General features: G+C 39.4%; 1 protein-coding gene across 3 annotated transcripts in view; it reads left to right on the plus strand.

Moving 5' to 3' along the window:
• Positions 1 to 470: 470 nt before the first annotated feature.
• The window catches only part of kcnn3 (potassium intermediate/small conductance calcium-activated channel, subfamily N, member 3), a 64,215-nt gene continuing 37,779 nt past the window's right edge, over positions 471 to 26,906 (plus strand). For 2 of the 3 annotated variants that reach the window (XM_079625998.1, XM_079625999.1), the window contains exons 1-3: positions 8,250 to 8,720; positions 9,339 to 10,391; positions 25,639 to 25,734. In XM_079625998.1, the coding sequence (XP_079482124.1) occupies positions 9,384 to 10,391; positions 25,639 to 25,734 (1,104 nt within the window). In that variant the 5' untranslated portion in view covers positions 8,250 to 8,720; positions 9,339 to 9,383. Of the gene's footprint in view, positions 609 to 8,249; positions 8,721 to 9,338; positions 10,392 to 25,638; positions 25,735 to 26,906 lie in introns of those variants that run through there. The other variant, XM_079626000.1, reaches the window with a different exon arrangement.

Consider the following 26,906-nt stretch of genomic DNA (forward strand, 5'->3'; position numbering starts at 1 on the left):
TTGATTTCTTTGGAATGATGGGTATCTCTTGGCCAGCGTATCCTCATATCTTATAGGCCCATATACATTTAATTCGAAATAAGTAGGCTATTTAGGGGTGGGTTTATTTTCCTTGTATTTCATTTAAAATATCAAGCAATTTTGTAATTAATAGGCTACATTGTATGAAATAAGATATTAAAAAGGTGACCGCCTTGGCCTAACAATTTAATGAATGCAAATAAATATCAAACACTTATCCAAACACAGTTTCATCTTAGTTGATTCTTGCCTGAATGTATGCCAGTGAGTCGTGACGTTTGTTCACCCAACAGCTAGCATCTAAATAAAATATAGCGTAAATGTGACATTGAACGTGGAATTAAAATATACAAACTCAAAACTTGTCACAACGTAGCTACCCACCGTGTAGCTACCTTTTAAACAACCGCTGGATGGCGACCTTTCCTTGTTTCGTGTAGTTCACAGGTGACAGGTTTGAGAATGATCAAACCCCTGGACGAGATTGCCGTAAAAGAGAGAACATTAGTGTGAAATTATTCATTTTCCCCTCACTAATTTCACTGGAAAGTCTGCTGATTCTGTCTGAGATCATTTTTATAGGATGGGTGAGTAAAATACCACCAGCTGCGGTAGTGAAATTTATTGATAATTTCACACTTTATTAAAAAGAGCATGTGGAGTTCCTATATGAACCTGAGCTTAATAACGCACACCGACAGCTGTCACGTCCACATCAAGCGTTCATACGGTTCATACACCGTGTCTACGACGCCTATCGCGCTGGTTTTGTCGCGTCGCACGCTCTGTAAACGGGGCTGTCAGTCAGACTCCAACTAAACAAAGTCATTATCTGTAGGTTACTCCGGGTCCGCGCGAATATTTCGACGGATATGTCAAACAAGTGCACAGCGTGCATATGAAATATTAGTCTGGGCTATACGCCGTGTAATTGAGGTGATCGATGCCCGAGAGAAGAATGAATGAGAAGAGGGAATGAGGGAATACGTGAAGATGAAGTGTGGGTAGCAGGAAAGCCTCAGGTGAAAAGAACAGGGAAACGCGGAACTAAAGCTAACTGCTATTGGGTAATGAGAATAGGCTAGTAGTAAAGGTCACTAAACGCTATTAGCATTGTGTGTTCATGGGTGTTGCTCTCAGTGCTCGTGGCATTCTATGATGTATCGCAACAGCTGTCACTGTTTTGAACCCTGAGAAGAAACATTTAAGACTGCTCGCACATTGCAGGTCGTCACACAGCATACCCTCCCATGAAAAACACACACGGTCCTTCCACCAGCTGATCAGTAGAATCAAAGTTGTTCTGCAGGCCTGCATAGGCTAGAATGACAAATGCACTAATGTAATGTGAAGTGTGTGTGTGTGTGTGTGTGTGTGTGTGTGTGTGTGTGTGTGTGTGTGTGTGTGTGTGTGTGAAATGAGATGAGATGAGATGAGATCAACCTCTGAGGGCTTTCCCTTCTAACTTCCACCTACACACCAACTGTCACGGCACAAGTGTTATTACTGTATTTAGAAATCTGTGCATATCTGTGGCTTACATAATGAGGTTATAATGTGCTGCTATATGCACTGCATGCCAAATATATGGAGTTTCTTTCATAAATTAATCCATTTTATATTGACCACGTAACCTTTCCTCAAAGGACATCATTTGGGTGTCACAGAAACATGGCAACTGAAAGATTTGATGGTTAAGGCTACTCATCACAACATGACATTAGTCAGTGTATTAGGTATATATTAGCCAATATTTAAAGCATTAGGCTACTCTTTGTTAACTGTAATGTATAAATACCCTACTATTATCATGTTCACATTAATGTTAATTATAAACTTGTTACACTTGGATAGTTCACTCAAAATGCCTTGCCATTGTTAGCGGCATGCTCTAAAGCTACATTTTATTTTTGTGTCAACTATCCTTTTTACATGAATAAATGGTATACAATTAGCCTATTGTTAATTGTTGATACTTAATAAATTAACTGTTGTTAATTAATTAAATCTTATAATTAAGTTTTACTCATTATGTGACACTGTAAAAAGAAGGTGAGTAAAGAGGTTGATGAACATTTAATAGAGGTTGAAAAGGTTGAAAGCAAAAGGAAGTGGCTGAAAAAGAGGAGCACTGAAATGGAGAGAGCGGGGAACGAAAAGGTGAGAGTAGAGGGTAGGGATGATGGACTGGTATTTAGGCAGTAATCTGTTTATAGTAGGCGAACCCTGACCGCATCACCTTTAGTTTAGGGAATTTTCCAGGGGTTGCAGGTGGTATGTGTGTGAAAGCTTTAAAAGCTTCCAGCGCTCACATATGGCAGGGAGAGAACAGAGTAAATGTCCTCACAGGCCAAACAACAGCTGGCAGTGTTCAAATTGTGGCAAGGGTTATGGTGGAGTCCCTTATTATAGAATTAAAATGTGATTTTGATTGCTATTATTATTACTATTATTTTCTGCCTAACAATATTTGTTGTATCTCCAGTGCAATCAGAACGTCTGTAATATTTAATAAGAGTTAAGAATAACAGTCCGCTCATGTTTGCAATAGATGCTAATTTGAGAAACAAAATGCTGTCATACATCTGATTAAAAAAAAAATCATATGCAGGGTGCCAAAGGTTTCAAAAAATTATTTGTTATTGATCTGATTTTAAATATTTGGGGATGAGTATATATTCATTAATAACACTGGTCTACAATTATTTAGAAGTCGTCTGCTTCAGAGATAAAATGTGCTATTTATTATGTATTTTGATGTGCTGAATTCAAATATGATCATTTAACAGCTGATTGGCTACTGCTTCCAAAATATTGAAGTTTTTACATTCTTGTAGATAGGCTACCATAGTTTTCAAATAATATGTGTATTGGAGCAGGGTTGGACTTAAAATCTGCAGGGCTGTGGTCCAGTTTTGCACCCCTTGATTTCTAGAGATAGGCAATTTGTTCAGCAGAGTGATGTACTGTAAGTTTCATTATGATGGCATCATCCTTTTTTTTTTTTTTTGGAATACCATGCAATTCATAGCATGATGCAATACCAGCTTCAGATTGCATTATTCATTGTTTTGCATAAAAAGCAAGCACTTTCCAAAACCAGTCATAAATTCATTCATAGATCAGTCAAAGATGTATTTTATTAATTTCTGAATTAAAATGAGATCCTTTACCTTTAGAACTCACTTTTCCTCTGCCATTCCTAAGTCAAGGGTCGTATATATTGACCCAATAGCATATCTTGAAAACTAGAGCAATCAACAATTTTAAGCATCGTTTTTGAGTAACCCAGATGAGTAACGTTTGACTACATTTATTTCAGAAGTATTTTGGCTGTTGACCAGTATAATCACAAATTAGACATGAATTGTTAAAAATAAAATGGATTTGAATTCAGAATTCAGATTAATGTTCAATGGATAGCAGCAAACAAAATAAATCTTACAGCAGTCATACATCAAAGATAAATTGTATCTTCACACTTGTGGATTAAAGACTTCCATATATGATAGGCAACAAAAAAAGTATGTGAGCTGAGTAGTATGTTCGAACGCAAAAAACCCTGCAAAAACAAAACAAAACTCAGAACTTGAAAAACAAAACAAATAACAAAAAAACTAATATTGTAGCAATCATGCATCAAAGAGGATTTGTATTTTCACTCTTATTAGCAAAAGACTATAGGATCATCATTTGTTGCAAAACAAAACTTTCAACCAAAACAAAACTCAGAACTTAAAAAAAAAAAAAAACTTTAAAAAAATCTGGCAGCAGTCAAACATCAAAGAGGAATTGTATCTTCAGTCCTATAAGAAGGCTATGACAAGGATCTAAAATAATTTGTTGCAAAACAAAACGCTTGACAAAAGAAGCAAAACAAAACCTAGAACTTGAAAAAACACAAACAAACTTGCAGACGTCATACATCAAAGACTAATTGTATCTTATAAGTTGAAGACAAGGGTCCACTGTGTTAGCTCTGTAAATCCCTGCATTGTTTAGAACTTTCTGAATGAAAAAAAAGTTGGATCTTTTTTTGCAAATGATCTAAGTCAAGTTGTGTCAATATTTTTGACAAAATAATCTAGCTTTTGCTCTTATTGGGGCAACAAAAGCGATACTGGCAAATATGCCAATGATCATCAATCATGCAGTGAGTGCATCACAAATTGAAAGCATCTTTAGGCTATATTGCCAGACTTTTATCGAATTCTCCAGCATCACAGAGCCACGGATTCCACTCCTTTGTTACTCTGTCCATTCAAAATTGTATTCCAAAACACTTAAGACATGTTTCACCAGCCAAGTTGTAACAGTAGGGGAACATCGAGGGAACCCTGCTAGAACATTATGGCCGGATGGGGTGGTGTAGAAGAGTGCTGATGTAGCACTGAGCCTGGGCGTGTGTGTGGGCAGAAGGAAGTCCATTAGCGAACATGAAGAATACTTCTCTCTGAGTGTGTTTGTTTCAAGAGCGAGGACGTCACCGCGATTGTGTTGCATTTGTCTGTGTGGATTATTTAGACTCTGCGCCTGCTGTTTTTGAAGCCTGCTTTTTTTTTTCTTTCTTTTTTTTGGTCATGTGTATTTTTAGACCAACTGTGCATGTTTTCTCCATGTCTTTCCATTAAAGGGTATAGTTATTTGTTTGGAAAAGGGATATGCGGTGTGTGTGTGTGTACTCGAATGGGATCTAAAGCAAAGCGTTTGACGTAACACCAGACTGTTACTGTGGCACCCCTCTCTCTTTCTGTGTTTACTTGTCTCTGTTTGTCCATCTGTCTCTCCTTCTCTTTCTCCCTCTGCCCCCCATCACTCACACCCTCTACTGCCTGTCATTTCTTCTCCTTATCTTCTTCCATTCTCTTAGTATTCCTTGTTTCTCTCCTTACTCCTTCCTGCTCCCACTCTCACCCCTTTTATCTCGCTCTCATTGCGCTCTCAAATTTCTCTGCCTCTGTCAGCCCCGCGAACCCTTTTTGCTCATTACCGTCAAGCGGTGTGGAAGCATATGACTGCAGCCGCGAGAAGAGTCGAATGGCTGGAAGGAGGAAAGATTATGGGCCATGACTCAATTTGATGGATCGTTTCATGGGTTTAGCATGTCCACTGAATCATAGGGGTCACCAACGCCTCCCACTGACTTGGAGAACACGGTGTGTTTTGAACGGAGCGGCGGATGAGGCATAGCTCAAGTGTAGTATTGCTGAGTTCACATTAGCAGTAAATAAGGTGGGTTTGTTTTCGCCCCGCTGCCCACCGAGTGATGCTGTTCTGCTATTGATTAGCATCCATGGGTGTGTGTGTGTGTGTGAGTGTGTTTCGGTCCAGGTGGAGATGATGGGAATTTTACGGCCTGTTTAGATGCGTGGACGCGGCCTAACTGTACCCCTCCGCGCACTCGTGGATCAAACACGCTGGGCCTACACGTCAATTAAGCGAGAAGTGCAATTTAAAATAATACAAGATCAAGGTGAGATGGAGAGCTCCTCCTCCTATGTTGATGTGTAGACTGTATGGCATTTAGACAGAATGGTTTCATCCAACAGGGGGGGGGAAAGAGAAGACAACTGTCTGTGTACTCTGGTGTTGGCATGGTAACCACTCTGCCTATGCTTATTCTGTTGTTTGGTCATATAATATATGTTTATCAGACTAGTGTTTTTCCAGCATTTTCCCTCGAACTTTCACGCTGTAATACACCAATTCATATGTGTCCTTTAGGAACAAGCTGACCTTTCTTCTTCACAAAAGCAACAAAAGCACTTGTTTGGTGTCACTCTCCCCATCTCTGCGTATCCATAACCTTCCCTGTCGGAGAGACTGAAATCGTCATGACGAATTTCTCCCTTTCTTTTTCTTTCTCATGTCCTCTGAGCTGTACTCTTAGTTGTCATGTCCGTCATATTCTCCGGTTAGAACTGGACAGCTGTGTCCCATTTTGTCCCTGTCCTCGCAGGGTCACCCTTGACCCTTCCAGTGGGCCGCTAGCTTTCAGCTGTAACTCTCCTTTCTCTGGAGTTGGCTTTCAAATTTGGCTGGTTAGTTTTTTTCACTTATTTCTTAAAGGGGCGGTCACACTACACTTTTCATTCTATCGACTTCCATTCATACGCATGCGAATGCGTCAGACCGCAAATGCAAAATGCGGAAAAAAAAATAGCATTTTGATGCGTTCCAAAGTTCAAGTTTGGTGAACTCTGAGCTGCGAAGTCGCATCACGTGAAGACGTGTGACCAGTAGAAGATCAATACGTCACTTTTAAAAGAACAATATTTTTTGCAGTAAAGTCGAGTCGATTGTATTGTTTTTTACATTTTGAGAGAATGACTATTTGTTATATGTTGAATTCGTGTTTATAAAAAAGACATCATCAAGTGACATCATATCACGACCGTTGCAGTGTCCAAAGAAATTGAGCATGCTCTAAATCTGTGACTGCGGCTTAAGTCTTTGATTTGCCCACTTTCCACTCTGTCATTGTTTTAATATCTCCTGGCTTGTCATTGTTTTAATATCTCCTGGATTGGCCGCTGGGGAATTAAGCCTTGCCCCTTAGATTATGTGATACCGGACACATGTATGGGAATAGCGTGACCTTACATCATCACCATGACTACTGCACGGGATGAGGAGGACAGCGCTTGCTGCCGATGATGTCACTGGGTCGACATATGGTTTGTGCTGTAATAGTCACTAAATCTGGGGAAATCGCCTTTCCAGGTGACATGAGTATTTAATTCATTCGTTCCTGTCAAGTAACATATTCTCTGTCCACGTTGATGGAGCGCCATCCTGCTATATCCGGTTTAGGGAGCCTGAAATGTTGGATTTTACGTGGTAATTACCGGAGCCAGAACATAATGACATGATGGAGAGGACACTGTTGCCGTGAGATAGCAAAGTGATGAGCCACTTTCACCTGGAAACTCATTTAAAGTGTTTTTTTCTTTCTTTTATCCTTTTTTTCTAGATCTACATGCATTAGCAAGGGTCAGCGTCCTGTGCGGTGGTGGACATAATGTGCTGAATAGACAGCTGTGGTTTGTGATCATTATAAAAAGCGGATGTTAACATTGGCAATGTGGTCACTTAAAGGTTTGCCTGAAAGTATATCTTAAAGGGATAGTTCTCCCAAAAATTAAAGTTCATAAAGGAAGATATTTTGAAGAATGTTGGTAACAAAACAGTTTTGGTTACCATTGAGTGTGGAGACAAAAAAATCACTGCGGCATTTCTCGAAATATCTTCTTTTGTTTTCCACAGAATGAGGAAAATCATACAAGTTTGGAATGGCATGAGGGTGAATAAATGATTAAACACATTTTTAACGAATACAAAGTTGTCAGTTTAAGGGATGTCTCTGAGACTAGCATCGGCTGCCGTGTATTTCCTGGTGACAGGTGTTGTTTCTGGAGACAAAGGGGCAGTTAGGTCTACTTTTGTGGGAAATAGGCTAGGGCCTGTGCCCTTTGCCACCTGTTGGTGGGACTTCAACCTGTTGTGGCAGCTGTGTGTTTATACCCTTATGCCGATGAGACGTTGACAAGATATGGCATGATTCGGTGACCTGAAGCAAGAGTGCAGATTACATTACAAAGATGGCAATCCACTGAAATTGAAATCTTAAATTTAATTGCTGCCTTAAATTTTTTAACTGAAAAGTTCATGGCACTTTTTTTGACAACTTGAATTTAATCACTGATGAAGATACCAATGAATCTCTATCTTTCTCTCCAAATAAAACCATAAAATAGAGAAGAAAACGACAAATTAAAATGATAGCTCCAACAGATATTGCTACTGTAATTTGGTTGTGTATGTTATATTAGCTAGAAGTGTCATAATTGTATTTATTTGTTTGTTTGTTTGTTTAAAAGGTCACGCTTATTCAATCATTAATTATTCTTGATCAATATCTTATTATTTAATAATAGGCTATATTATAATCATTATTAATGTTATTATTATTAACAACAACAATAATAATAATAATAATATTTTTTTAGGCTTTTATTTATTTCGATTGTTTGTTGGTTTTATTGAAACATCTTTGTGCTCTGAAAGAAAAAAGAGTAGTGGAGGAGGCAGGTGGTTTTTCTAAATTAAATGCTCTTCTAGTTTTTCCAGAGCTTATTTGCTTGGTTCAGCGATGTGTGTCCAATGAGAGGAGAAGAGAGGAGGGACTGGGGCGGAGAGACGGAGCCCAAAAGAGAAGTTGAGAGGGAGAGAGAGTATGAGAGACGTGCTGTCAGAGTGAGAGCTGGAGGACATGCATCCATTTCTACACAATATCAGACTCTCGCTACTTTTACCTTTACTCATATCCAGACGCTACTTTATAGCGCTTTTCTTCACGGGAGGCTAATAATGCTAATTAACGCAACGGGTGGATATATTTCCTGAAATATTAAACAGCGCTCTAAATCCTTTCCCGCTATTTATTTTCCGCTTTTATTTCTATCATTGTTCAGGTGTTCAACGCAACAGCTTTCGTTCGCAGGAGTCTCGTTTAAATAAATACCGTTTAATACTTCTGTCATTAAAAACCTTCAACCTGGAATCACAGCTTGACAACGAGCCGAAGAAGAAATGATGGCATGATTGTGACAACATGAAAAAGAAAAAGTGTGGAGGAATATTGTTGCACTGCTTTTGAAATCACCATATGAAGGTGGAGATAGACTGACAGAAGAGAGGTAAGTGACAGATAGAAAGATGTCTGATGGAATCAAAATCTTAGTTGTAAATATTCATGATTATAAATAAATAATCAATTTTATGCTCTCTAGTGTGTATTTATTTTAGATGCAAATACAAAAAGCCTAAATAGTGCAGAGCAGTGATGGTAATATGATGAGTCTTGCATTTGTCACAGTTCAGTCCAGAGGCCACAATTTGACTATTGTATAAGTTTCTTAAAAATAGAGAGAATCTTGCATGCATTTATGTGACATATATTGCTGGAAGGAGCTAGAGGAGAGGAGGGGGTGTCAGAGAGAGAGAGAGAGAAAGGAAGAGAGAAGGCAATGGAGAGAGAGAAAGCTCAGAGCGATTAGTAGATATGGATGGGTTCATAGGTTCATCAGTTTTCTCTTTTTTCACTCACAACGATCTTCCACGCAAACTCCTCCATCACATTGCAACAACTCGGTGTCACCCAACACTTTCAATCCATCCTTCATTTATTAATATGAGGGGAGTCCCCCATTTAATCCAGCCTTCTTTTGATCCTGCTATTTTATTCGGTTATAAATAACGTAATGATCCGTTCTTCACTCTCACTCTTCCTTTCTCTCCCTCCAACTAAACTCCAGAGTTGAGGAGCAGAGCACAAACAAACCTGCTGGAGCCTGGTTGCCATGGATCCCCCTCCCTCTCTGAGTCTGGTCCTTCTCAGTGGGAGCGAAGACGAAGAGCAACGTCTCCCCCTCCCTCTGGGTGGTATCTCCCATGCTTCCCTTTCAGGCAACTACCCTGGGACCAACCACTCAAATCATACGGGAGGCAACAGCAGCCTGGAGCGCCTCAATGGCACCCCTTCGCCCACCACGCCAAACCTTCCCCCGGCGTCACTACCCAAATTACCCCTGTCCATGACGCCCCAGCTGTCTACGCCAATCCCCAACGCGCTCCACCCCACTAGCACGCCGCTCTCCTCCTGCTTGGGTAGCCAACACAGCCTGAGCGGGGAGACGTCGCCTGTTTACAATGCGCTATTCTACTCCTCACATTCACCTTCCACTGAGCGAGAACGGGAAAGGGGATGTAAGCACAGGCAGGCCAGTCCCTTGGTGCACAGGCGGGACAGTAACCCCTTTACAGAGATCGCCATGAGTTCGTGCAAGTACAGCGGTGGGGTGATGAAGCCGCTTAGCCGCCTCAGCGCCTCCCGTCGGAACCTCATCGAGTCCGACAGTGGAAGCGACACCAAAGAGGGCGGGGCGAGCGCGGGTCAGGTGACCGCGGCCTCCTCTCAGCACAGTCAACCCCAATCCCAGAACCCCCCAGAGATCATCATCTCCTCGAAAGAGGATCCGCCTTACGGACACGCTTACGAACTAGAGGCCTCGGCCAATCAAATGTCCATCTACCACCAGAACCACGCCCTCTCTGAGAGCAGGGGCATGCTGGGTGGTGCGGCGGGGGGCGGGACTAATGGAAGGAGGGGCGGTGCCGTGGGAGGGCCAGCGAGGACTGCTTCCAAAGCCTCTAAACGTAAGAATCAGAACATTGGCTACAAACTAGGCCACAGGAGGGCACTGTTCGAAAAGAGGAAGAGACTTAGTGACTATGCGCTCATATTCGGCATGTTTGGCATTGTTGTCATGGTGATTGAGACCGAGCTGTCCTGGGGTGTCTACAATAAGGTGAGGACTTTGTGTACCGGGGACTTGGGTGAATGGTCGGGCACGAGGACACTTCCTGCTGGTCCTGCTCTGTCTGTGTGAATAAGAATGAAAGTGCACGTGCTTCCCATATAATGTTCCCAAAATATCAGTGGTAAAACTTGGATGCAGCCATATAGTAGTGCGGACTATTAAATCAAGAAGTATACAAGTTGCATAATGAGTTTAAACCAACAAGAACAGATGTTTGACCACACAAAAATCACCCAAAGGGATAGTTCACACTAAAACGAAATTATGTCATCATTTATTCACCCTCGTTTTTGTCCATCCATTGAAAGTCCAAGCAACCAAAACTTGCAAGCATCAAAAAGTAAAAAATGAGATCAGAAAAGTAATTCCCATGAATCCAGCAGTTTAATCCAAGTTTTCTGATGAGACGTGGTCGTTTTATATGATACAAAGATTTAATTGAGACTTTTATTCATATAGAAACATTTATCAATGCATTGAGCACATCAAATATGGTAAAAAACAACAACACAGCAGCCCAACAGTGCTTGCTTGACACGTGAGAACAAACCTCATTTCAGTAGGTATCCATGCGATTGGGAATTTCACGCGATGGCGAAACATTTAACAATACAGATTTAGCTTTTTTTTCGGGACCAACATAAATGACTTCTGTGTAAATGGTGCTTTTTTATTTCAACACTTTTGTCAATGGACCTTTTCTTCCTCACAAAATTTTACAGAAATGTGACCGCACCGTGCCATAGTTTCTGTTTAGTGTCGTTATTTTTTTTACTTAAATAAACCAAGCAAATTTTTCGACTGACTTTCAAAGCCAATGATCAGTTGCATTTCCTTTTTTTTAAAAACAGCAGCTTAAACCTTTTTTATAGTAACTGCTTATGTGTTCCACTGGAAGAAGTCACAGGTTTCGAGCAACGTGAGGGTGGATTAGATGATGACAGAATTTTGTTTAAAGCAATTGATCTGCGAAAAGTGTGACTCATTTGGAGTGACCATATTTAGATGTGCAATGTGAATGCGTGATTGTTTTGCCACAAACACCAACAATAAACCTGCGACTTAATCATCAGATATATAAATGAATGTTTTTCGGTAGTTGGATTCAAAGCCCTCTCAGTTTGAATGGGCACGAAGTGTGTGATCACAGAAACCCATCACGGGAGCTTCTGCTATTCAGAGGGTGCAAGGCCATATCATGATTCACAAGCTAAACTGAAAATCAACTCTCAAAACAAACATCCATGGAGAATTGGTATAGCATTTGTCACCTTTTTGGAACAGAGGACAGTAATGATGCACCTGTGTATCTGGCGTTAGCATGAATGTTTTAAATAGTTGTCTATCTTAGTGAACGTGCACATTGCAGTTGACATTCAAGGTTCGTAATGTTGAGAGGATCAGATGTCTATAGGCTCAGGAAGAATTTTGGACAGCTGAGATTTCTTAAATGGAGTAGAGATCAGCAATATTTGTGTGATTAAGAAATGCTTAGAAACTTTATTTAAAGGAATGATCTGGATCCAAAACAAGTTCCTAGAAGAACAGTTTGAATCATACCGCACTAAACATACCGTGGCCAGGGCTGGGTAGATTACTAGTAATAACAAATTGTAGTCGGTCACTGATTCAAAATTACATGACAAAAATTGTAGTTAGTATTATAATACATACACATTTAAGGTAATATAATCTGACTACTCTTTGATTAGGCCTGCCTTTAGATTACTGTTTTGACCTTAATCATTTTATCACATTGATTTGAATGGGATAATATTGTACCGTATTGATATAAAAATACAAAAAGAAAGAAAATATGTTCCATTATTTGTTATCAACAACATGAAGTGCATTAAATATCATGCACCATATATATATATATATATATATATATATATATATATATATATATATATTTGTATATAAATATTTTATTTGTTTAACTGCATGCCATATGATAATTAACCAACATCAGAGAACGGTGAATTGTATTATTTATCATTAACATTATTATTGACTTCATTTTATTATTGATCTAACTTAAAATCTCAGGGGGTACTTCAATTAAATATATTAGGTCAAAGAGGTTCAGCTGAAAAGAAAAAGTTGGAGGAATGCCTGCATTGCTTAATGACTCACATAATGATAATTCAAATAGTAATTAATGTGTTCATCAGGAGTTCTTTAGATATGCAATGTTGAGAAAACTTCTAAAAAGTGAAATGATTTCTGTAAATCCAGTGATCAACTGCTGTGTGGCTCACAGTTTTCAGTGATTTCAGGTTCATGACTAGTGGCTGGTCTGATCTGGAAGACCTTCTGAACTTGTCTGACAATTTATATGATAAAGTAGTAGTAGGGAGAATCAATGAATTATAAATAATTTACTGCCATAATTTACTGCCAACCAACATTCAAGCTACACATTTCTACTTTTAAACCCTCCACACTGTCTAGACTTTCATGAAGTGTTAAGACTGTAAAGAACTGAGATATTCGTCAAAATTGTTTGTGGAAATTGAAAGCATGTTGATGATAGAGCTCAATAAACCCAACACTGAAAGTTTAATACAGAAAGTGGTGTGGGTTGACTATGTGTTTAGCTTCCCCAAAACAGATTTATACATTTTGAAGGAATATACTGTTTCTTTATTTATGCATTACAAATTTCCATTTTGCTCTGGATAACCCATGGGAGACGAGAACACGCATCCACGCAGTCTGCGCTTGAGCTAAACATCAAGTGTTGCTTGATGATCAAAGTAGATGTAACTGCCATTACAGCCTATTGTGTTGCTCAAGACAAGAACTGACGTTCACTTCAGGTGAATTACAGACTAGTAACATTTTATATAAAGCCAAATTCTCAAAATCAGTGAGGCTGAAGTTAGGTGAGTGACTGATTCTTGTGCCGTTTTGTTAAAAGGATTGAATGTTACTGACACATCGTGTCAAGGTGAAATATTTTTCACTGTAAAAGCCACAGCCTCAGATTGAAGACTGAATGTGTGTGCGGGTGAGTAACTTTAGTATTTAACTTTGGTGTCAGTTGCCTGATTTTTTGTTGATGACAGGAAGCTAATATGCTAAAATTAACTAATAAAAGCATCATGGAACCTTATAAGTGACCCATTTTGCACCTTATATGTACAGTAGGTACTCAACTCTCAATTGATTCAGTTTGAAGCTGAATATACTCATAAGCTTAAAAACACATAGATGTTTACATAGGCTACATGATTTAGGGCGCTATATGTAGGCATACTCATCTCTCAATTTAGTCCAATAGAGTTTGATGTTAGCATGCTGCTAAGCTAAAAGCTGGGTAAAGCTTAAAAACCCATAGCACACATAAATATTAGGTAAAATCGTACGATTTTGGACGCTTTACGTAGCATCACTTAACTCTATTGACTCCAATAGAGTTTTACGTTAGCATATTGCTAAGCTAACAACTGGATACTCTAATAAGCTTAAAAACACAGCACACATAAATATTGGGTAAATTGTACATTTTAATGACGCTATAATGTTTTTATTAATAATTTTCATTATTATAATCGATAGTTCTATTGCATTTTCCGCCATATTGGATTTATTTTTTGATGAGCTTGCTGCAGTGCATTCTGGGAATGCATTTACCTTGAAGGCGACATGCAATGCTCCTTTGAAATCTGTCTAAAACGAGGTGTCTTAGAAGGCAGAATAACCGAGTCTTTGTGTTGCTTAAAATGCTCAGTAGGTTTTGGAACAGCTCCGTCATCTGAAGTGTGTGTCTGTGCGCGAGTGGGTTTGTGCGAGCGTTATGAGGTGTTCTCTTGCATCTGGCACTGTTCTGAATGGATCTGTCTCAGCGTGTATTCTGGAAATCCCTTGTACGTGTGGTTGTGGTCCTTGTTCTGCACAGGTGCTTGTGATATGGCAGATATATAGGAAATTGGTTCTGTCTCAGTATCTCTCTTTCTCTGCCTGTCTTCCCTGTGGCTTTCTCTTTTGTACATCACTCTTTTCCACTTACGCTTTGTTTCTCTTTTTCTCTCTGTCACGCACATTTTTTTCTTCTCATTTTCCCTTTCCTCTCTCTGGTGATTCCTTTCCTCTTCTCTCCTGGTAATTATTCTGGGTCTGGATATTTTTCACTTTCTTTCTTGTACTCACTATCCTTGGTGCTCTTTCTCTCTTTTTCTCTCTCTCTCTGTTATTGTAGTGGGCGGTGAACGGGGGAGTGTTATTGGAGAGGGAGAGAAAAGCGAGTGAGTGTTAGAAGAGATGAAATGAAAGGCTGTAATAAAATCTCTTTATTTGAGATGGAAAACGGGTGAGTGAGTCAAGTTTGCACATGAATAATGGCCATGCTGATTGTATACCATTATAGCCATTATAAAACAGCACAATAGCCTGTTAGTGCAGCATCGCCCCTCAGAGCAATTAAAGGGCTTTTCTCTCAGTGCATTACTGTTGAAGGTCCAGAGACATGCGAGATACTGATGCTCTTCCACTTCCTCCAAACTGCTTCAATTTGATTCGACTCATCTAATGGGGAATTACCTCTCCTCAAACCCCCTGTATAGGGAATGGTAACTCCCATTTGAAACAAGATTATTTAAAGGGAAATTTGAGTGATGGCAGAGGGAATAAATAAGGAAAGCGACTGCTTAGATGCTGCCGAACGCTCACATCTCTGAGTGACCGGCTATATTGATTATTGATAATCACCTTTGCACACCATCAAGCGCCTATTGATGGCTTTACTGCACCGCTTGAACTGTGTGTGTGTGTGTGTGTGTGTGTGTGTGTGTGTGTGTGTGTGTGTGTGTGTGTGTGTGTGTGTGTGTGTGTGTGTGTGTGTGTGTGTGTGTGTGTGTGTGTGTGTGTGTGTGTGTGTGTGTGTGTGTGTGTGTGTGTGTGTGTGTGTGTGTGTGTGTGTGTGTGTGTGTGTGTGTGTGTGTGTGTGTGTGTGACAGCTGTTCTTGAAAGGATGGAAACCAGCAGGAAATTCCTGATGAGGCATCATTATGTCCAAAACATTTTCCTAACCTCTTAACGCTCTCGTCTCTTTTGAAATGGCAGTTGTGTATGCACATTGAATCAAAGAAGCTGAAGAAGGCTGAGCTTGAGCATATAAAACTGAAGATTTCACTAGTTTGGTATGTGAAGTGTGTGCTGATCTGGATGGGAGTATATAGGCATATTATGGCTGTCGATTTAATGCATTGATTTAGTGCATTACTCATTTAAACAAATTATGCAATTAAAAAGAAAGCAATTAATCACAACTCCTGAACCATACACTGATTCCTTTAATAAGGAATTTTAAATAACAAAGCGGCAGCATAAAACAAATTGTCAGCATTAACGGAATTTGCGACGGCTTCCTGAACAAGAAAAAAATGTAGGACGGGACTTGATTGTGTCCATCAGGAATTGATTGGATGGTTGTGATTTGCTATTGCTGTGATCTCATGTAAGTGAGACATTACACAATTATGTAATGTCTTTCACTTATCTTTGTTTGGGGGCTTTTCTGTGAAAATAGTGACATGCAATAATTGCAATTAGTTTACTGAATTAATCCTCAAATCATGTATGTAGTTAAATATAATTTATACAACTGTGCAAAGGTACCGATGTTACATGCAAATGTTGCGGATGTGTGTAGTTATTTGTATGTGTGAAGATGCGTGTGTTCCTTACACGCTCAGCTGTGGTTCCTCAGGAGATGTCTGGTCCCTTCACACTCCTTACACATCCTACCTTCCTTAAATAGACAGGTAAAAGGAACAGGAGAGAGCGAGAGCTGATAAGAACAGCACGAAAGAGAGCAGCGTTAAATCGGAGCCATTGCGTGTTACTAGCATTGTATTTCATGTAAATATTTGCCCTTTCATGTCGACTTTTTATTTGCCGTCTACATTAACTAGTTCCTTATATTACATGCAAAATAATTGAATTGTTGTCCTAAAGCACAGCTGATATATGCGGTACAGTGTGGTCCAAAAGTCTGAGCTCACTGATGAAAAGGCTTCTACTTAGATTTATTTTTCATTAGAAATTATATCATTAGCATAAACATGAGTATGCTAATGAGTTTAAGAGTGTCTTAGCGTTTGGTTTTCCTCTTGTTTTTAATGACAGCAGCACTGAAGCTGCACAAACTCCTGATGAAAACCTGATAATCATGTTTTCCAGAATGATTTCAGATGATCCAAAGAGCTTCTTGAGTTTCAGAGGAAGCAAATCATCAGACTGTCTGTAAAAACGAGCCGCATGATCAATGACACACAATTTATTTGTCTAGAAATAGCGCAAAATCTACAGCATTTTACATTTTTAAATATTCTGGAACTTCCAGGTGTAAGTCATACTTTGAGGCATTTTGAGTTTCCAATGTGGTCAGATTGGTCAGTATTTGGATCCCATTGGATAACATTAAAAGGTAATTTCAAGTCTTGATGAAATTGTTCAATGGCGTGTGAGTTGCACGAGGCCGCATGCATTAAAGCCATCCATCTCCAGTCTCACATGTCTCCTCGACCCTGAACAGCCCTAAATACCTGGAAAAAGCTCCTGTCAAATCAATACTTAATTTTCACACCCTTCTCACTCTGTCACGCATCCCTTTGGAACATCTTAGCTTGGACTTGTTTATTAGATGCAAGGAAGCATGCAAAATGCCTTGGTTGATCAACCTGTTGCCAATGCACAAGGTTGTGGGGTATGTGTGTATATATCTGGGTTTTTATTTAGGGCAAAGTGTGTAGAGGACTAAGTTTGAGCACCAAATCAGCAAATTAGAATGATTTCTGATGGATCATGTGACACTGAAGACTGGATTAATGATGCTGAAAATTCTGCTTTGACATCAGAAGAATATATTACATTTTCAAATATATTAAACCCCAAACACACACACACACACACAAACACACACAGACACACACGCGCACACACACACTCACGTAATGTTTTCTGTGGGGATTAGATTTAGGTGAAAAGGGGATAGAAATGTATATTAAAACAATACAAATCAATGGAAAGTCCCCACCATGATAGAAAAAACAAACCTGTGTTTGTGTAATAAATCTCTAAGACATATATAAGGGGTGATCCAGTGGGCTGCCCGACCCTAATCCCACTCCTGCCACACTAACGCTTTTACAGCACTCTCACAGGAGCAATAATCATTAGTACATAAAGAAAAAAAAAGAAAGTAAGGGGGAAAACGACAGGAAACATGAGAGTAGATGGACAGCCTGAGGAATGGTCAGTGAAAGAGCGAGGGGGCAATAGTGCACGGAATTAAAAGGACCTTCAAATGGCCATTAATGCTGTAAGCGTAATGTATGTGCCTGTATATGACTGCGTGCATGTAGGTGAGGCTGTGTGTGTTTCCATTTTTTCCTTGGCCTCGGAGTATGTAATTGGGTTTTCAGGGGTGTAATGGTGTATGTCAGTGTGTAATCAAGTGTGTGTGTGTGTGCCACTCGGTGTGTAATTGGGCTTATCTGTGTGTGTGTTTTTCATTAAGTGAGATACATTACTGTTTTTGTAACATTTGATTTTGGTAGTGGTGTGTGTTTTTGTAGCGTTTTTGTTTTCTGGTTTAATATAACAGTTTGGTCAGTAACCCTAAGGAATATGGCAAGCCAGTTTAACATTAATTAATTTGCTGGATATGATTTATAGATATCTAGTATTCAATCTTCACTAGATGAAATTATTAATTAATAATTCTTGATATCAGGATTTTTTTCAAGTGACAACATGTAGCTTGTTACTTAAGGCTCCTTTACTCAGCATAGTTAAAGGGGTGGTAAAATGCCCTTTTCACAAGATGTAAAATAAATCTCTGATGTCCCCAGAGAGTGTGTGTGAAGTTTTAGCACAAAATACCTCACAGATATTTTATATAGCATGTTAAAGTTGTCACTTTTTGATGGTTTGCAAAAACGCACCGTTTTGTGCCTGGCCCTTTAAATGCAAATGAGCTGCTGCAGAGGGCGGGGTTTCAAGAGCTTGTGTGTTTTAGCAGCTGCGATTACCTCACGCAGACACACTAAAGCCCAATTTATACTTCTGCGTCAAACTCACGCCATAGCTACGTCGTAGGCTGTGTGTAGCGCGCGTACCCTTCGACGTACCCTGACGTGCACCTCTCCAAAAATGTAACAACGCGTCAATCCTACGTGGACGCAAGCGCTGTGATTGGTCTGCTAGAACCACTCCCTCGGGTTTCACATGCTCCCTATGCATGTGTAATTGCGCGTCAACTCGGACAGCGACGCAGAAGTATAAATGAAAACTAACGCGTAGTCTATTGCGTAGAGTCTCCGGCGTAGGTCCGACGCAGAAGTATAAATCAGCCAAAATGACAGAAACTGTTCTGCTTTTAATGTTAAAACGGAGTCAGACAAAGATGGAGAGACTGAATTTATGTTGCTGGTGTGGAGTTAACTATCTTCAATTAGCATATTCTGTCATGGTAATCTATAAATCGCTCATATTGGAACTGTTGTGATATGCACACAGAGGGACTTTCTATTGCATGTGAAAAGACGGATGCTAAAGTTTGAGCTGACTCACAAATGTGCTCGACTACAACAACTTTTCCTCTTCTCCACATGGACTGTGTGTTCCCGGGGGCAGGGTTTATGTACATTTTAGGGTTGGTGATGTCACTAACCCAGGAGGAATGTCGTGTAGTCCCTATCAGCCGTTTGTTGTAGTCCTTTTCTTTAAAAGCAAATATCTTCCTTTGCTTTTAACTTTGAGTGTTGTAACTTTGCAGGTGTTGTTTATGCACCCCTTTAAGGCTGCTCTGTGCCTGCTCAAAATTATGTGTAAAGACATAATACTGCATAAAAGCCAGACCAATTTATGCCTGCTCTGACCCGCATCAGCCCCTATATCAAAGTATACACTTGAAATTGCCGTGTAAATGCATTTGTCACTGCTGAGCAGCATTTGTGTAAAGACACCTAAATGGCTCTTCAGAAGAGCTTCTGTGCCCTATTTGCAGTGTAAATTTAGCAATAAGCTACTTATTTTTCATGTGCATATTAAACATTGTAAGTTCAATTTAGATCGTAAACTATAATTTGACCGTTTCACTGAGAACATATTCAAAAGAGTTATCTATTGCTTAATTATATATTGTTTGTTCTGATTCTCACCATCCAACAGAGAATACATGTCTTTATTGCTGAAATTATGATAATCAACTATGTAACGTTTTTCACAACGCTCCCTGCAATGTAATCAATAACATGCTTCACTACACGCAAAGCTGCATGATTTGAAATGTAGCAGCACTACCATCAGCCAAACTAATACGCTACTTTTACCGTATACCTTTAGCTAGGTTGAGCTATACTAGGGACACAATTTCCACAGCTCTCCTCTGTATGTCAACAGCTGTGTCATTTGTTCCTTTGGATTTTTTTTGTTTGTTGAGAAAACAGATGAAAAAAGTTATAAATAAAAACTCCAAGTAATCTGAGCTATGAATGAGCAACCTCTGAGCAATAAAGTTCCTCCTGTACAGGTGACAGATCAGGTTCTCATATTACCAGCTGTGGTTGGCGGTGTGTTTGTGTGTGTGTGTTGGTGATGTATTTATTGGCTTATGTGTGTGTTTATAAAGGTTGATTGTGGTTTATTTGCTGTGTTTTTCTGTATGGGGTGAGTGTAGGTCTCAGGGTGAATGATAAAGTGTGGCGTGTGTGCGATTGGTTTGGCCAGAGGGTTCAGATCATTAGACTGCTTGACTTAGACAAAGTGCTCCGAATGAAGGGTCACACACACATAACACTGCACATACAGTGACATTAATCATCTGCAAATCTGTGTTTGTCCAGGAAAAAGCCCCTCTAAGGGACCGTCCAAACGGCGGCCATCTTGATACCAGCTATTTTCTATGTCAGAAGAAGTACATTTTCTGTCTGCTTGAAAGACAGAAAGACCAAAATCTCCATAAATCTCCATCTCAATAGCACATTTTTAATCAACAATGATATCGGACACTGATGGTGTCACAAATTTAGCTTCTTCAGTGCAAATCATGCTAAAATAGCTGGTCCAGCTGCGCATAAACAAACTCTATCAAAAGGCGATTAGCCTATATGAGTGGTCCATCTCCTCCCCCTTTATCCCCCTTCACTTTCTCTGGTCTTGGATATCAAAATATTCTTGAAGCATTTTTGTGTCAGACTTGTTATTCCCTTTAAGCTTGTGTGTGCGACACCATCCTTCCTTTGGTGGTTACATTTTTTTTTTGTTCTATTGATTTATTCATGCACATCACAATTCTTTTCGAAAATGTATGTGACCTCATAATCATTAATGAAAATAACTTACCCTACCTTTTGCAATGACTTCTCTGTTGATGTGTTTACTGACGCGAGGACGGGACAACCCGTCACTCACAGGAGATCCGGAGCAACGTTCCAACAACCCAATTAATGTTCAAAAGTCCCGCCCTATATTTTTTATTGTTCAAGAAGCCTTGGATAAGTTACAATAGGGAAAAAAAGACTATTGCAACTTCCATTTCATTCCACTTTTTGCATCTTGAGTCTTGTTTGTGTTTCAGGATCTGAAAAAAATCTCTCGTTGTGTGTGTGGTGTGTGTGTGTGTGTGTGTGTGTGTGTGTGTGTGTGTGTGTGTGTGTGTGTGTGTGTGTGTGTGTGTGTGTGCGCGCTGCAGGTTGTATGTGGCTTGTATTTGAGATTTTTCAACTGAGTCCCTTCATCCAACACCAGCGGTAAATTAAGAAATCGAAACAAGAGGAAGTAATTGCATTAGAATCACAGATGACTGTGTGCATTTGTGGCGGTACATTCAACTGCGAATGTGTGTGTGTGTTTGTGCGCGAATGTGTTTGTGTAACTGCGTGACAGACAGCAGGCTCGAAGATGACTGTGTATTCAGACGTCAGAGCCGTTTTGCTCGGTGTTTATAAAAGGACCAAAGTGAAGTAAAAAAAAAGAGAGGATGTTGTATAGATGGAGGAGAAATGAAATGAAGAAGAGCAGGAGGGATATTTTGAGCGTGTGAGAGAATGCTGATGGAGTTAATGGAGCTCAGAAAGCCTATTAGCTCTGCATGGTGTCCATCATGACCCGGATCAATAACTGCTAATCTAGCCATGAGTCTGTTCGTCATACTCACTGTTCACACGCTAGTATATAACATGAGCTCGGATAGTCATGTCACAGACACTGAGGACTCACTTAGGAGGATGGTAAGAAGAAGAAAAACACAGGCAGAGCTAGAAGAGAGGGTTGGGGAAAGTGAGAAGAAAGCGGAAGTGAAATTCTGACCTCCATGACCGTATGCATTAAATATAGCATCCTCAACAAAAGGCCTCTAGTAAAGATCTCTCTCAATTTTGTGTGATGTCTTACATGACATGTTTTAATTTCATTTTAGAAATGTCCTTTATTAGTCAATATGTTGGAGCAGTGCTATGGGGGATAGTGCGTTTCTCATTAAATATAATGACCAGAGTCTCTCTCTCCCTTGACTTTCCTGTTAAATATCCACTGTACTATCTACTAAATCTAATCTAATCTTATATATTTTTGTCACGTTCCAGTTGCAATAAATGTGAGAAAAAATTGAATCGCAGCGGTGTGCGCTGCAGTGCAGAACACTACGAAACAAAACAACCGCTATACACACAACGAGAACTGACAATGAGCAGAAAGAAACCCAGAGCTTAAATTTACAGACAAACCTATCAACGAAATGAACGGCAGGTGCAAATGAGAACGAAACAATGAGAAACCAACTAATAGAAACACAGGAAACTGAACTAATCCTGATTAACTAAATGTAAAACGAACACAGATGATCCCTTTCTATTCTATTCTATAATATTAGTTTTGCCTTTATTATTTGTTGAAAATATAATGATATTTGATCATATTTTATATTATATTGCATTATATAAATAATTATATTTTAATCAGTTTTTATTGAATTGACATATCATTTTAGTGGACAAAAATGACACAAATGTGTCAAACTATAACATTTAAATGTAACAAACAAAACCCAAAAAATTATTGCTCCTGAAATAATAGCATATAATGAGCATACTGAAGTATTAGCTATACTTTTTAGAAGGTAGTGTTGTGAATTGTTGCTTCATGCCTGTGATTTTTTTTTTAATAGAAATTGTTAAGAACACTGCATTGTATGTTGTAATTTTTTGGGCAACCGCTTATTCACAATGTGAGTAATACAATAATGCAAATGCATAAGTTAATGTGCATTTGCATTGTTGTCTGTGCATATTTGCACGTTTTGGGTGCATTTAAATGAGTTTCCAGACAGTCATGGCTTTACCATATCCAACATCTCTTGATGTTGTTCCAGGACCAACAGTGGGATTGATGAAGGAACATCCACTCAGATAAATCACGTTGAGCATATAGGGCCAATCAATCTTTTCGCCTATTAGAGAAAATCATCTTTAGGACTTGTTTGAAAGCCTGACAGAGAATGAAACGCAACAGTTGTTGTATCGATAAGCTGTTACCCTGGATGGGTACAGTGTGTATGTGCTCCAGTTAGGAGCCCTGAGTATTTATATATGTGTGTGGGTGTGTGTCAGTGTGAGAGTGAGAGACTGAGGAGCCATTGGTCCCCCAGACACCACTGTCTGTCTGTCCTTGTAGAATAATGCTTCCAGTACGGAGCCTTAAATTAGACCCACGGGTGGCCAATCTAATAATGTGTGGTTCAGCTGGACAGCATCGATGCTCAGGCTGGAAATGATTAAGAACTTTAGCTTTTCAGTTAAGAGAGAGTTTAAGCAAGGTGTGTGTGTGTGTGTGTGTGTGCGTGTGCGTGTGCGTGTGTGCGTGCGTGTGCGTGCGTGTGTGTGTGTGCGTGCGTGTGTGTGCGGTTTGAAGTGATGTGCATGTAATCCATAGATTATGAAAAGACACTAAAAATGTCTTGGCAGACTATATGGAACAGATGCACATGCTGTGATTGTGCTGTTCATTTTTTATTTAAAGAGATAGTTGACCTAAAAATTACAATTCTTTTATCATTTACTCACCCTCGTGTCTTTCCAAACCGGTAGGATTATTTGTCTTCCATGGGACACAAAAGGTGAATTTGTCATCAATATCATATTCCCCCCCGATTTAATGATAGTGAATGAGGACTGGGACTGGCAAACTTCAGCGAGGTTGGAAAATGGAAAATGCCTATGGAGAAATCATAAAAGTGGTTTATACATCTAATGAGGTGAAAGGTTTGGTGTTAGTAAGAATTTGTAATGTTTTTGAAAGAAGTATCTTATGCTTATTAACCAGGCTGCTTTCGATTTGATCAAAAATACAGTAAAACTACAAAAAATACAGTAAATACAATTTACATTTGTATTTCAATATATTGTAATTTATTCCTGTGATGGCAAAGCTGAATTTTCAGCATCATTCCTCCAGTCTTCAGTTGTCACATCCTTCAGAAATAATTCTAATATACTGATTTTGCAGTCAAGAAACATTTATTATATTTATCAATGTTGAAAACAGCTGTGCTGCTTAATATTTTTTGAAATAGAAAACTTTTGTAACATGCCTTTCCTGCCACCTTTGATCAATTGAATGCATCCTTGCTGAATAAAAGTATTCCTTGCTTTAAAAAAATAACCTTGCTGACCCCAAACCACTGAACAGTAGTGTATATTCCAAACCTTCTGATGCCATATGATAGATTTGCATGAGAAACGGATTGAAATTCCAGTTGTTATTCATGAGCAATGTAACATCTGACAGACTCTGATTTGATGTCATTGCAGGGAATTTTATCACATGATTAAAAATTTCCATCTGTTCATCACACAAATCTACCGTATGACTTCAGAAGTTTTGGAATGTAGTGCACGAGCCATTTGAACCAGTTTTAAAATACTTCTAGTACTTTTGCATCCTTCTGAAGCTTCTGAATCCATTCCCCATTCATTGAAATTGCATGGAAAAAAAACAACCGTGTTTGTAGCTCATGTCAAGTCAGTCACATGAGTTTATAGTCAGTCACGTGTGTGTGTGTGTGTGTGTGTGTGTGTGTGTGTGTGTGTGTGTGTGTGTGTGTGTGTGTGCGCGTGTGCATGAGTTTATAATAAAATATGCCAGACATTTCATTGTTTGCTTAAAGGGGTCATGACATGTTTTTTTTATTTTTTATTATTATGTTCCCTTAGGTGCAATTATAGTATTACTATAGTTTTTTTTACAAAAAACTTTTAAAATGTAGTGATTTATGACCTTTTCCCACCCTGTTTCTCATCCTCTGATTCAAACAGTCTGTTTTGGGGGTGTTTCCCCTTTAAGAGTTCAGTGTTAACGCCCACTGTTATGATTGGCTAACGTCAGTGCCTATGCATCAATTATTAACGCCCCCAGCCAGAACATTTGCGGATTCGGCGTGTTTAAAAAGTAGTTTAAAGTTTTAAATACATTACTTACAGTTTGCATCGTCGTTGTTGAGCCCAGAATAGTCGGCACGGACTTATCTTTGAGCAACAGTTTTCTGGCAAAGCCAGCATCATTTTGGGATTTGTTCTCAAAACAGTCATTCTTCAAATGTACAGAACAGACGCTTAAACTAACACTGCCGTGACTGAGACGTCCGCAAAAAATAAAGTGCATTTTTCCCTGACGACTGGATCTTTCGCAGCGTATTCAAAGATGTTGTTTGTCCACAGCCAGGAACAGCACATCTGCGGCATCATAATTTCCCTGTACACAGAGCAGACCCACTCGCTGTCCGTCGACTAAACACTTGTGAGGCGCGCGGGCGCGACAATGATACGAAATGAGCGTAGTTGCCTTGCGCTTAAAGCGTAGTTGTCTTGGGCTGGAGGCGGTCATTATGCAAACGCTGGTACGTCACTTCGTACAGTGACGTCACTTCTTACCATGGATCCAGAACGAGCTGTATTTAGAGCTTGATTAAATAAATGATTTGTTTATAATGGGGAGGAAGTCTTAAGCTATGAAACTTGCAGGACGTTTTAATGGTACAAAGACCTCTTATATACCAAAAGATCAAGGCAAATTTGGTTTCTCATGTCATGACCCCTTTAAACTAGCTCTTTAATTAACTAGCTCCCCCTCCCCCCGAACACACAGGGTTAGCACCTGTAAGTGAATATTTATCCGTGAAATAAAAATGATGTGTGTACTAATAACATTATGTGTATGTGTTTTACAGAGCTCAATGTATTCTCTGGCGTTGAAGTGTCTTATCAGCCTTTCCACCGTCATCCTTCTTGGACTAATCATCGCTTACCATGCTCGAGAGGTGCAGGTAAACACACACATGATATTCTCACATTAGTGTCTATTGTTGAGGTGTGGACACATTCACCATTGTTCTACGATTTTCCGTGGGCGAAATCTGGTTATTTCAATAGGAATACATGCGATCTGGAATTTCGTTGGGGGGCTTCAGATTTCCCAATGCAGATCTCACAACAGGTTCAAGTTGGATGAATTTGCAATCAAAAATCTTTTGGTTTGAAAGTGATTTTTGTACTTCGTATGGAAGCTTGTTTCCACCAAAGAACAAAACATTTTAAAAGATAATTGTGACTCAAAGTAAATTGAGTTTATTTCTCACAATTGCGGCTTTGTATCACACAGGTGTAACTTTATAAGTCGCAATAGCGAGTTTTATATCACACAATTTGACTTTTTTCTCGCAATTGCGACTTTATAACTCACGATTCACCTTTGGCTAAGCCCCGCCCCCCCTTAGTTAATGTTGCTACCTCCGACAACTTCATCTGGGCTCTGGTTTGGTATCAACATAGCTTATGCTGTGACAGCTCTTCCTGATGAAATTTTATCAAACTTTTATAAAGCAGCAAATAAAGTGTCCGATAGAAGTAGGCAAAAGGGTCTGCAGTATGCGTTCGAAGGCTATATTCAAGACATACGGGTGAAACGCAAGCAACAACAAGCCAAATAGAGGCAAAAGCATAACGGTCACAGTTAAAAAAAATTAACCACCGCATATCCTGATCGAGACAGAGGCTGTGACTAACAATATCAAAGAGCAACACTGTTCATGCAAAGCTGGGTAGGTCTCTTCACTTCTATAATCGTTATTACAAAGCAAACGGACTACGCGAGTATAAAGTTGTATTTATTAGCAGCGTGTGCTAGCGTATCAACAATTAGGGTAGAGAACAGGAATCATAACCTAAACAGCATAAAACTGTACTACTTAACTAGTATAACTTCACAGTAAGGTTAAAAACAAAAATAGAGCACACAAAAGTGAGCTTGTTGATCCTTGAGGAGTTTCGCTGACTGAGGACGTCCACACAGTTTAATCCAAAGACGACACTTGTCAGTATTTTACTTCGGTTTTGGGAAGGGAAAAAAACGGACACCCCCCTCCAACCTCTCTGGGAAACGTGTATCTGTGTTACAAATGCCCCAGGCACAACGTTTAACCATATTTTTGATAAAACT

This window comes from Phoxinus phoxinus (assembly GCF_949152265.1).
Source record: "Phoxinus phoxinus genome assembly, chromosome: 10".
In the NCBI taxonomy this organism is placed as follows: Eukaryota; Metazoa; Chordata; class Actinopteri; order Cypriniformes; family Leuciscidae; genus Phoxinus; species Phoxinus phoxinus.